The sequence below is a fragment of the Haliaeetus albicilla genome, chromosome Z (assembly GCF_947461875.1).
Source record: "Haliaeetus albicilla chromosome Z, bHalAlb1.1, whole genome shotgun sequence".
Taxonomy (NCBI): Eukaryota; Metazoa; Chordata; class Aves; order Accipitriformes; family Accipitridae; genus Haliaeetus; species Haliaeetus albicilla.
The window spans coordinates 65,354,331-65,366,843 of NC_091516.1; the positions used below are offsets into that span (position 1 = coordinate 65,354,331).

Genomic DNA, 12,513 nt, shown 5'->3' on the forward strand with positions numbered 1-12,513 from the left:
AAGCTGAATTGGACCTGTTTTTTGTCTTTCTTTGTTTTACAAATAAATTCTTGCTAGGTCCGGGCCCAAAGTGTATGAAGTGATTGGTTTCTTTGACTATTAAATGTGAGTTGTACCATCACCAGTCTCTGTTTATGAGTTAATAGAAGAATCAAAATCTCACCACATGCTTGAAGCACAGAGTAAGTATCTTGCTGGTAAATGTGCTCAGACAGCGCCGTTCCATGTGAACTTTTAAGATGAGCTTTGGGTGCAGCGCAGCTGTTTTGGCACAACGCTACCCCATTGTTATACTCTCTCTGGTCTAATCAGTTTTGATACAGTCATCTGGAGTGTATCTGCATTGTGTTCCCAAGAATTTTTAGTTAGGTAGGCATGGATGGAAAGGACCTGGGGACTTCCATTCAAACTTATGGACTGACCAAAGAAGAACCAGATTTTTTGTTTTTCTAGTTAATATTTCATTATTGAAATGCTTGGCCATCAAACTGATGATTCTTGTATCGAATGTTTTTAGATAATACCATTAATACTTTATCCTGTATGAAGTCGTCTGCCTCTGTTAAAAATAATAAACTTAATGAGCAGTTTTTCCTTTTTTTTTTTTTTTCCCCCCATTCTTCTTCCCCCCCGTCCCACCCCTCCCAGTCTTCTACTTTATATGGATTTATGGAGAGATAATATTTTTTATGATAGGTAAATAGCTAGATAATTTTCTTGTGGTGGTGTCTCCTGTTTCATGTATCACCCTGTTGGTGGCTAGTATTTGAGGTTATTGTATTTCTAAACATTATGAATCCTAGCTCACTTCAAATTAATGATCAGCATGTTCCACCTTTCAAAAAAAAGTTAGAGTGCAGGACAGTGAAAGAGGTAGGATAGATACTGTTGTGCATCAGCTTTTAATCTTCATTAAGCCATTACGTAGAGTGAAATAACATCACATAAAAAAATAAATCTTAACAGAAATCCTCTCTTCAGACGGTCGCTGTGTGCAGATTGGATGAACAGTAGTCAACTTTCCCCTCAGGATATTGTCAGATGGAAGCATTTCACTGTAAAGTGTTTGCAGCTGGAGATGTCACAAAAAATGATAAAGGTCCTACCATGTCAAGTCTGAGCCAAGTAGGGACTTTCTGTGTGCTTTACTTCCTTCTTGCTTTAACATCCTGAAACACTTTATTTCTGCAATGTGTTAAAGTGCCTGAGGCTACAAGGAAATAATTTTAAAAGAATGACTATTTGGGAGAATCTCACTGGAAAGGCTTTTTTTTTTAGCACATATGCAATAAAAAGAGTTAACCCTTGAAAGAATAATGGAGTAAGGGATGTCATGTATACAAAGTCATGGGCTATGTTTTACTCTTAGGACAGGAGCAAATGAACAAGCTACTGTGAGGTAAGGCAAGATGTAAGCATCAGTAGCTCCCCTGTATGCATGCTTTTGGCCAGCAATAGATGTAACTCACCATCTTTCACTCAGAGTGGTCTTCCCCCATTACATAAAAAAACATAGCTCATCTGTCAACTAAAATTTCAAAACACTTTCTGAAGAATGTCAATAACTTGGTGACTATAACAAATGGAGAAAATAAGTCAAAGAGCAGTGAATTAAACTTGCCCAAACAGAAAAGGGCTCCCTCAGCAGCCTAGGATATTGGTGCAAGCTTTTTTAGCTTATACTAATCAGTCCTTTTACAAATTATCTAAGTTTGTGGATTTCAAGTCTTGTGTGGCTGTGAATTGTTAAATAACAATGAAATGTATCTGTTTCCGATTTCACTGTTCCACTAATGTGATTCCTCCTTTCTCTTCCCCCTCCCGTCTCCCCTTTTTGTAGTTAAAGCAGAAAAAAAAATCCTGGTAAAGGGATCCCTGTCTGGAACTTCAGTCCTGCCATGCTTCTTTTCAACCACACCCACCATAGCCTCCAGCTATGCAGCTGAGTATCTGCGAATCAAATGGTCAAAGGTTGAACTGGATAAAAGTGGAAAAGATGCAAAAGAAACCACAGTCCTGGTGGCCCAAAATGGCAACATCAAAATAGGTCAAAGCTACAAAGACAGAGTGTCTGTTCCAACCCATTCAGAGGAGACCGGTGACGCTTCGCTGACTTTCTCTAAGCTGCGTGCAAGTGATGCAGGAGTATATCGCTGTGATGTTATGTACGGAGTTGAAGACACACAAGGCATTGTATCACTGGCTGTTGAGGGTAAGGATTTATCCATTTCATTTGTAATCAACAGTGATTCCAGTTAAAACAGTAAAAGTTAGTAATTAACGTATAACTAGAGAGTGTTTAAAGGAGTATCTTCAGCAATTTAGCCTTCCTTAACTGTTCACTGTCCCCCTGCTCTTTCTGTCTTTTATTTATTCTTATGAATCTTTTCCAATCCATAGCACTCTCATTTCTCACTTCCACCTTTGGGGAGCCTACTCTTGATTCCTGGAACAAACGCTGTTTGCTTATTCCCGGAGCAGTTTTATACTTTGATTGGGTTTATCTCCTTTGCAAGACAAGATCCTACTACTATTTTTTTTTTTTTTTTAAATACCTCTAAAGTTTTATCAAACCAGCCCCTTTGAAACATGATTCATATTGTACTAATACATCTGTCTGAAAATTTCAGTGTCCTTACAAGAAGACAGACTTGGCAGGCAGAAGCGGTTTCTTTTTAGTTGTTTGCGTAGAATGGAAAGAAGCAACTGCCTTTCTTCTGGAGCCGTGCCTGGCCTATCTTGCCACTTCATGTACAAAATCATGATGCCAACAAAACTGGGAGCCCCTCTTTCTATGATAGGAACATCAAGCACAAAGGAAGAGTTTCTTTTGTCCCAGTAATAAAGGTTGGATATGTAGGAGGAATCCCATCTGGCAGAATCTGCAGGAAAACAAGTAGGGAGGTGGCTGCTAATGTTCTTCTATGTGGAGGATCCAGGGCTAAAATTTTGCTTGCCATCACTATAAGGAAATAGCTTTCAAAACTTTGAGATGGAGAAGTGTACATGTAGAGACGTAGAAGACACAGGACTTTCAAAAGCATGTAAGTGGCAAAAGGAGAATCTGATCTGTAGATGGTTTTCTCCTTATAGCCTGCTTATACAGCATGAGAAGTACAGTGTAGAGACCGCTTCAGAGCCTGGTGCTGTATAGTCCTGTCAGTTTGGCACTGACCCTGAGCTAACAAATTGTGCTGAAAGGCAGGACACATTAGCCCAAGACCTGTGCCATGTAAATGCAGATTCTGGACCCAAATTACTCAGCATGCTTAGAACAGCACTGCTGTGTGGATGTATCAGCTCACGTGAGCCTTAGTTTGGACTGTGCCTTGCGCTCCTTTGTGCTTAGGTGTTTTTTGAAAGTTTGGTATTTACTCAAATGACTGAATCCCAAAACAAACATCAATATCTGCTGCTGGAAATTATGGCTTTGGCTAAGAGGTTTTTTGTGAGCTTAATACTACATTGTTCTTCCGATATGCTTAACCTAACTTGAACATTCTTTTGGCATTGATTCAATGAAAGGTTTTGAAGGTGTGGTCTTAATTTGGAAATACAATAAATCAGTGTAACCATTAATGTCTGTAGAACTTCATAAACTGTTTAGTCCTTAAGGCAAAACCAAAAGAAATCCTGGTTTGAACATTACTTTTCAGTAACTAGTGTACCTGGCATTCCCTATTCCTTTTCAAGTGCTCCCTTGACTACATATCTATATCCAGGAGCAGCAGATGTTTACTACAATAAAATACTTTAGCAAAACTTTAGCTTCTGTAGTTAGTGCTTTTCCAAATCACTGCAATGAGAAGAACTGATCAGTTTTGGTTTTTTAATTGAAAGAAGACTTCACACACTCCATTATCTTTCTGCAACCGTTCTTCCCCATGATTGCTTTAATGTCAAAGTTTCAGGAGGGGAAAAAGCCAGATCTTGACCCAAATGGAAAACAGCATTGTTAGATTGTCATTTGTGCGCTCCATTCCTCATTTTCTACATTAAGTAAACACATGCCATTTAACAGACACATAAGGATTTCATGTGAGTGTTGCTGCTCACATCTTCTGCCCTCATTTTGGTAAGGCTTTATATTTTTTTTTTGTGATTTCAGCTTTTATTTAAAAAAACAAACCCCACAACATTAATCTCAAATGTAATTTATTTCTATTAAGTTGTCTTTTTGAATCTGCACCCCAAAAGTGATAACAATTGCAGAGACATGATCTTCTGTACACTCTCTTTGTGCATTCATCTCTGCCTGTTGTTAGTGTGGTGTGGGGAGATCTTTCCACATTAATTGCAGTAACTTCAGATCTGACAGCTAGCATGGTTCAGCACTGTGCTTTGGTCAGCTCTCCCGTGTGGAGCTGGAGCTGGTGCTTACAAGGCGACTCGTGAAGTCCTGGTAAAATTATCACCAGTTTTGCTATTCTGCACATTTTATGCTCACCACAAGTGAAACAAAATGCATTTGTGTAGCACTTTTTCTCTGAGGACTGAGCAGGCGTGTGTTGCTTTAGCTTTTCAGTGAATTAAAAGTATGGAGAGAAACTGGTAACTCTAGCTCAGGTAGTACTTGCTTGATCGTATAGCTTAACCCTTATGTGAAGCAGAATAATTTTATTAAAGATAGGAAGCTTCTGCAAAATTCCCTGTTTGGGGCAATTTAGGTGTGGGAAGAAATGGTACTAATGCTTTGGAAGGCAACATTCATCTGTTTCTTTAAGTGCCAATGCTGTTATGTGTGTTGAGTCTAATTTAATAAATTTCTCAGAAATGGCCAAATGAAGTAGGCCAAAACTTATTTGTATCATTCCGCTGAAGCAGATGAAATGACTCTTTTGTTATTAAGATAACTTTATGGTGTTTGTATGCTTGTTTGTTTGAGTATCTTTAAACCTATGCAGGACTTGAGTTCTAGATATTTTCAGGATTTCCATTTGTTTTACAGACATTCCCTCATTTGAAACTTTCAAACACAAAGCACATTATAGCATCAATAAAGCCAGGTAGATAAGCTTAGACAGCTGTGCTGTTTGTTTTTCAAATGAACCTTTTCAAGTAAGATAATAGATAACTGGGAGAGTTAACTTGAATAAGAAAAAAAATACTGTAACTGCTGTTTCTATCCTTTCAGTTAGGTATGTTAGGAGTATAAAACTGCTATTGAACCCATTGTGATCAAATGAATGTATCCTACCAGTGGTGGAATGTTGCCTGCCCTGCTTGTTAATTGCAACCACAGAGCTGTCCTTGAGGCAGGGGACAGCGCCAGTGCCAACAGGTCTGCCAGTTCGCACAGAGGGGCGGTTTCGTCACACTAGATACCTCCTTTCCTGTTACTAATTGCAGGAAATGTTTTCCTTACACCCTGGTTGCTGGTATAATTACATCAGCGCCTAAGACAGGTATATTTTATGTTCAAAATGGATCTAACAGTGTTTCAGTGCTATGTTCTTCAACTCCTTACAGGAAGAGAAATATGCAGAACAAGTAATTCATATTCATTTTTTGTTCTATGTGTTGTCTTCTCTGCTGCCTCTGCATGACCCTCTGAAATTTCCCCCTTTTCTCGGGAGCAACTCTTCCTTTGTCAGCTGTTGTAATTTCATCTTTCTACACAGTGTTTTGAACTTTTCTTCTGACCTTTCTTGATGTTATTAAACCCACAAGTCAAACTGTCTCACGTTAGGAGTCCTTGGCCTCACAGTTTTTGAATGCTTAATATTGTTTTGTTTTTATTCTTAGCCATTTCCTTGCCACTGTTGTGTGGTGCTATCATATTGGGCAGTAAAAAGAACATGTTATGACCAAGTGTAATCAAAAAGAAAAAATCTGAACAAACCATTCATTTGAGCTGATTTTTTGTTATTCTCCTTGGAAATGATTTGATTTAAAGGAATCAAAGTGGCAAATGGGATCCTTCCAGTTCTGTTGCTCTTTTTTCATATCTTGGCGGTGAATATTTTTTATCAATAGTGAAAGCACTTTATCCTTTTCTTACTGACGTTGTGGGAGACCACTGTTTTCTTAGGCCTCATTTTGGTAGTTTCTGTTTGATTCTGCTGCAAGTGTGAGACACTTTTTAGTCTTTTTAGTTTGGTTTTGGTTTTGGGTTTTTTTTGGTTGGTTTTTTAAAGCCAATAAAGAAAATCCTAGGCTTAAAACACTGACCTTGTTAATGGAAGGAAACAGCAATTAGGGAAGCAGAGTAGATGGTATTTCACATTTTCATTTTTATGCAAACTCTTCTTTCTTGCAGGCATTATAATGATAATAAATGGGAGTTGATTCCGATGTGGGAACGCTGCCACTCAATTGTGCTGTTAGCCCTGAGAGATTGTGTGTTGACAGCCTAACTGATTTATTCTCTCCACAGCCAGAACTCCCCTTCATTATCTCTTAAGTATGGCATTTGAAGAGATGCTTTTATTTAATCTTTTAGACTTACCTGTCTTGAAACCGTACCACCTCTTGATGTTGAACTTCACCGCTTCCTTGCTAACTAAATTAACATGGGCTGCTGCATTTATTGTGTTTTACTCTCCTGCATCACGGATCCCAAGGAACCTCCGACTTCTGTAGCTGGAAACAAAAGAGCACAATGGGTAACGGCCATCAAAGGATGGAAATTTATTTCTGGGTGAGAAAAACCCAGGGTCTACGTGCAATGTGCATCAGGAACAGGGAAGCAAATGTTCTGATCAAGCTGCCGTGTTCCTCATGTAGGGACTGGGAAAATGGCAGCTGATGGACAGGCTGGTGGAATTTCTGCATCAGGCTGGGTAGAGGACTTTCAGTGGGAGAGCTCTGAGCCCAGGAAGTGCATGACATGTCTTCACATGCAGGATGGTAGAGCCGAGGCCAGTACTAATGGCTAAACTGGTTTTGGGATGTTGGTCATCCCCCAGTATGAGGACGTTTCTGAGAAGCTGTGCATTTTCTTTTTAAAGTAATTTTAATTTAAGTAGCTGTGCCTTGGCCTCATTGAACACTTGTATGACCTAGTACATTGCTGTGCAGAGATAATGGGATGGGGCAAGTGGTCCCAATGTGTATTCAGAAATTAATACAGACGTAGTAAAGAAGTCCTCCCCCCGAGAAAAATACAGGTAAATCTCCACATCAATCACTTTCCTTATCTGGACCAACTTGTTCAGAGGAGCTTGTGTACACCTGCATGCAACTGTGTTGGTCTGTGAGGATGGACGCAAAGATTTTGCACGGGGGAGCAACGTGTGAATTAGTGCAAGAAGTCTCTGTCCCTGGAGAGCAGGAAGCACTGGGACTGACAGAGCAGAGGGGTTGGAACGCACTTTCTCTCCCCATGATGAGAAGCTCTGTGAGGCTTTTGGCAAGGGAGCTCCTGCTGATGCAAGGCGAGCCTGTGCTTCTCAGGTTGCTAAAGCCTGAGACAGGGGTCAGAAGATGGGTGCAGAACCTCGAATGAGGAACTCAAATGAATTATTCATGCAGGAAGCTGAAAATACTGCCCTATTCCTTCCTTTCATACAGTGCTCAGTCCTGTAACCTCTATTTTGGCATGCATTTGTAATGTAAATTGTCTTCTGCATTAAAGGCAAGGAGGATCACCAAACTGCATGGTAGCTTTGGCAGTGGGTTGGGGGTTGTTTCAGGGGTCTGCACCACAGTGGCTACGGTTGGAACATAAAAATTAACAGAGTAACAACCACTGCCATCATAATCTTTTCTCTTTAGATATTCTTTGCTGTGTGAGGCAACTTCTGAAATTCAGGCTTTATGTGACTCCAGAAGTGCATGTTGCAGCAGTGTAAGCTCACTAGTGAAATTGAACTGTAATCTATTAGTGCTACCAGGATCCCTTCCCCTTCAGGTCCAGGAGGTTTTGCTGCATGATACCCTGGCAGGTAATAAAGCAAAATTGCAACCCAAATATGTGAAACCACAGAACTAGGCTCTTACCCGTGGAAGCCCCACTTTGTTAAAAGTGAAATACTTCATATTTTCATTTTCTGGTCTAAGACAGAGATAAATGATTAAAAGACATTCTCTCTTGCTCAGACAGAAGTGACTTTTAGATGCTACAAATTACTTTCCTGTGAGTGCTCTTTTTTGCAGACGCTGCTACTCCTTCCTGTAATTACACTGACTTTGTTTGCCAGATGTTCAATGACAACGTTATACTGCTGTAGTCTGTTTTCCAGTTGCTTTATTTGTTCCTAGGACAACTCCTTTCTTGCCTTTTCTTTCAGAAAGGAAATAGACAAAGGGAAAAAAATCCTTTACAAATGTTTTAAAGTGCAAAAACTCGGACAATGGATTTTGTCACTCTCTCTCTGTCTAACTGAAACAATGAAAGTCCTGCACTTTAATCTTCTTAGCCCCAGGGGGTCTTCTAATTATTGCAGCTGTTGCACAGGCTTATACATACTGACGTCCTCCTTCCCATTCATCTTGCAGGCTCTTTTATGTCCATTAGCTCCTCACTGGAAATGGAAGAGCCTTCAAATCTAAGAATAGGTGAAGTTTACCTTTTGGATCAGGGTGAGGAGAACAAAGCATTCTCCAAGTTCCTTTGCAGGATTTACAAATGACCAAAGGCTCTTCTCAGCACTGCAAAAGCTACTTTAAATTGGCAGTGATATTAACTCTTTAGTCCTGCCTTATTCAGGTATCACAGGGATCCCAAACATATGCCAACTAGGAAGGGCAGGGCAGTGGGTGCTTCCAACATGGAAGAAATGAGAGGCGAGAGAGATGGTCGTGGAGAGTACAGTCATACATTTAAGCAATAGGAAGCTTTAAAAAAGGTACAAGTTCAGAGAAATACATTGCCATCTCCTGCTAAGTTAATGAATATTTTTGTGCTTGTACTGAGCAGCAGTGCTCTTGTGCCCAGCTGAAGTCATACAGCATCAGTTAAGCAAACTTGGGAAAAAAAAAAAAAAACCCAACAAAAAAAAAAGGCAATTAATCTAAATTCATATAAAATACATTTTTATAAGATTAAAATAACAATCGAATGAACAAATTGCCTCACATACTTGGGCATTTCTGGTTTGACCCTGAGTTATAGAGTCAGTGTCAAATATTGTATACTACAGAAACACCAATGCTACCAAAAAAAAAGGTTTAAAATGTTTGTATATATTCAGCAATAACAGGCAGTAAAGCCTGATGCCCAGCTTGTGAATATTATTATGGGTTCATACTTATGATTCAGGGTAAATGTTTTAGCTGCTTCTGTTGTGAGCTCTATAGAACTTGACTATTTCTTATTTCTAGACCCAGAACACCATATAGGTCATTTGAACTCATGTTTTTATTTACTACTGTACCACTGAATATAGTAATGCTCATTTATACCAGCAGGTAACTTGATCACAGTGTCAACCAATGTTACTAAATTCTGAATGTATTAAAATAAGTATTTTAATGCATACCACAGCTTAAAAAAAAAAAAATCTCCAAATCATATTTTTTGTTATTTTAAGCTTTTAAATTCCAAATATGATTAGTTGCTGTTGCCTAACTCTTTTTATGTTGTGAGGTAGTGCTCTGTGTTCGACATGTGGTAAAGGACTGTGTTGTTTAGGGTACACAAAGCCAAAGTATGCACACACACAAAAATATATATAAATATATACATATATGTATAAGTAAAGTTTTGCGCATCTTAAGACAGTGCAAATGGTATGTAAAGTTGCCCTAACCAGCCAATGGAGGATGCCCTATAACAGAGAAACTGCAGGGATACAGGAGCTAGTAAAGCTATCTCTCTGACGTTCCCTTTCAATCTCTCCTGGTACAGATAGTTCACAATAGTAAGAAAATGTGCTTGAGGCTGTGCTTCAGCACTGAGGCTGTCTGGAGTGGTGTGGCCCCCATCTGTGCTGTTAGGCTCCTTTGGCTTCCAGCACAGGATGAAGATGCCCACTGGAAATTGTCTCTGCTCTTTGCTAGCTCCTGAAGTCTGCCCAGAAATTGTTTGGAAGCCTGTTATGGGGCCTGGGCCAAATAATGCTGTGAACTAATCTAACAATTCAACAGTCTTGATGACTGAATTGCAGGCACCTGGAATATGTAATTTAGTAATATAAATATAGCCATAATTTTTCAGGGTGTATTCTTCACTTGTCACTGTTGCCAAACAATGCTTGGGTCCATTTGAAGTGAAATTACGTTGTTTGGAAGAAGCACTGGTTTCAGTCAGTGGTTCTGAAAAGACATTTTGTGGGGATGCTAGTGGTCTGTAAGCTTCCAGTTAGTGGCTGCAGCTGGTGTGTGACTCCATATTAAATGATGAAATATGAGGATTCCCAGCGTTTCCTCTTCTATTTCCTGTTTCTCTGCCAGTAGCTTTGAAAAAATTGGTGTCTGATGATTGAGGTTTAACCTACCTATGAGTAGTTTTCAGATAATGTATTCTATTTTAATTTCAGAAAACTTCTTAGTGAGTCACAACAAGAAGAAAAATGTGTATTTTTAATTTATTGGCCTTATCCATACCTTTGATAAGTGGCAAAATTTTACTCAATTTGTCTGCATGTTGCTGAATTATATGTACATAGAAAACAGAATGTGGCTTCTAGACGGATCTTGTCTTAACCAAAACCATCTTAACTTGAGGTCTTCCTCTCCAAACGTCTGACGTGCTCAAGTAACTTTTGAAATTGTCAAGATTCTTTCCAGAACCAGAAAGGCCCCAAATAAAAGCAGGCCTTGTTTTGTCTGTATCATTTTTAGGGCGTGCAGGAAAACATGGTTATGAAAAATTGACCAAGAGCCATATATTTATAAATGTTATATTTGTAGTAAGCTTTGATTCATAGGAACAGACATCAAGGCCATCACCAATTGACAAATCTGTATCAAAAGCACATTTTTTTTTGGTCACATGTCTCACTGCAGCTAGCAGACCTCAAGGACTCAAGGGATCCCCCATTCACTGTTGGCACTTCTGCGTGCAGTTACTGCAGCTGGCTGCTTTGGAAAGTCTATTTTTAAGCCTACTTTTTCCCAGGATTAGATGTGCTTAGTCTTGACTGGTCATGCAGTTTGACTCATGGACAATAAGCCAACATGTCAGGTGGCACTTTTAGCATAAGCAACCTTACCTGCAATGCAATTAGCTGACCAGCACTTGGAACTGGAAGAATCTGGGTAACTATGTGATATCATTGACTTATTTTAGCATTCATTCTTCCTTTTGATCATGATTTTCTGTAATACAGCAGTGAAAATGCATATTTGGTTTAATGACTTTTTTCTGTGTCTACAGTGCATATAATTTCACCAACTATTAATAACATAAGGTGTTGTACAAGTACTCGTAGCAGCCACTAGAGGGGGGGAAATAATTTATGTGATAGCATATCTCTTAGCCTTTTACTACTATTTTTTTTACCCATCTGTTTTCAGCATTGTAATGATACGTAGGTGAAGTTACGGTATGATGACGGTTGCAGAAATGATGCAAAATGTGTCACTAATGTAAGCTTTTTGTCATTTCAGGTGTTGTATTTCACTACCGTGCAGCAACCAGCAGGTATACTCTGAATTTTACACAAGCTCAGCAGACTTGTCTGGACAATGGTGCTGTCATAGCAAGCCCAGAACAACTGAAAGCAGCCTATGAAGATGGATTTGAGCAATGTGATGCTGGCTGGTTGTCTGACCAGACTGTTAGGTAAGACGTTTAAAAGGCCTCTTGACACAGTTTCCCAAAATTAACATGCTTAGCCTGTACAGACTTAAAATGCTGATTTATCATAATAATAAATATGAGCATGCTGCATTTCAGGTATCCAATTAGACATCCAAGAATTGGCTGCTTTGGAGATAAAATGGGAAAGAAAGGAGTCAGAACATATGGGCGCCGTTTTCCTAATGAAACTTATGATGTGTACTGCTATGTGGAACACATGGAAGGTAAGATAGGCCCGTATTTAGTCTGCACTGCAAAATTTAAAAATTGACTGGAGATTCCAATGTGGAAAGGCAAAGAAATAGGAAATTCTGTGTAAAATAAGTTTTGGCTGTTTTGAATCTGAAGAGAATTGCTGAATGAAGTGAACCTATAGTTTGTGGTCTAGCAGGCTTTAATTAAAGGCAAATATGGAGTCTACAAAGAGACAGTCAGGTTTAAAGCTGCTATAGTTAGTGCAGTAGATCTCACAAAAGTTGCAGTTGAAGCATTTTATTTTTTGAATGTTATAAAAGGATTTTCAAAGAAACACATTTAATGTTTGAGAAACTGTATGTACTATATATATAAAAAGATGGATATAGTACATGTGCTAACAGTATTATAGTTCATAAAGTATGTAATTAAGGTTTTTACATGTCCATGGCATAAAATTAGACAGATATTTAATTACAATCCAAGTTTAATAATATCTTTTTGAAAAGGGACATCTCAGCATCAAAAAGAAACAAACAAGCAAGAACTTTCCAGTGAGGAATCTGGATCTTCTTTAATAAAATCCTTTGCAATTCCATAGCACAGCTATAGTCTTTGCAAAAGCTGCTAAT

General features: G+C 38.9%; 1 protein-coding gene across 3 annotated transcripts in view; it reads left to right on the forward strand.

The window, feature by feature from the left end:
• VCAN (versican) overlaps positions 1-12,513 on the forward strand; it is a 112,482-nt gene that overhangs the window by 15,168 nt on the left and 84,801 nt on the right. For all 3 annotated transcript variants that reach the window (XM_069776885.1, XM_069776887.1, XM_069776886.1), the window contains exons 3-5: positions 1,841-2,212; positions 11,494-11,668; positions 11,783-11,910. In XM_069776885.1, coding sequence (XP_069632986.1) covers positions 1,841-2,212; positions 11,494-11,668; positions 11,783-11,910 — 675 coding nt within the window. The remainder of the gene's footprint in view (positions 1-1,840; positions 2,213-11,493; positions 11,669-11,782; positions 11,911-12,513) is intronic.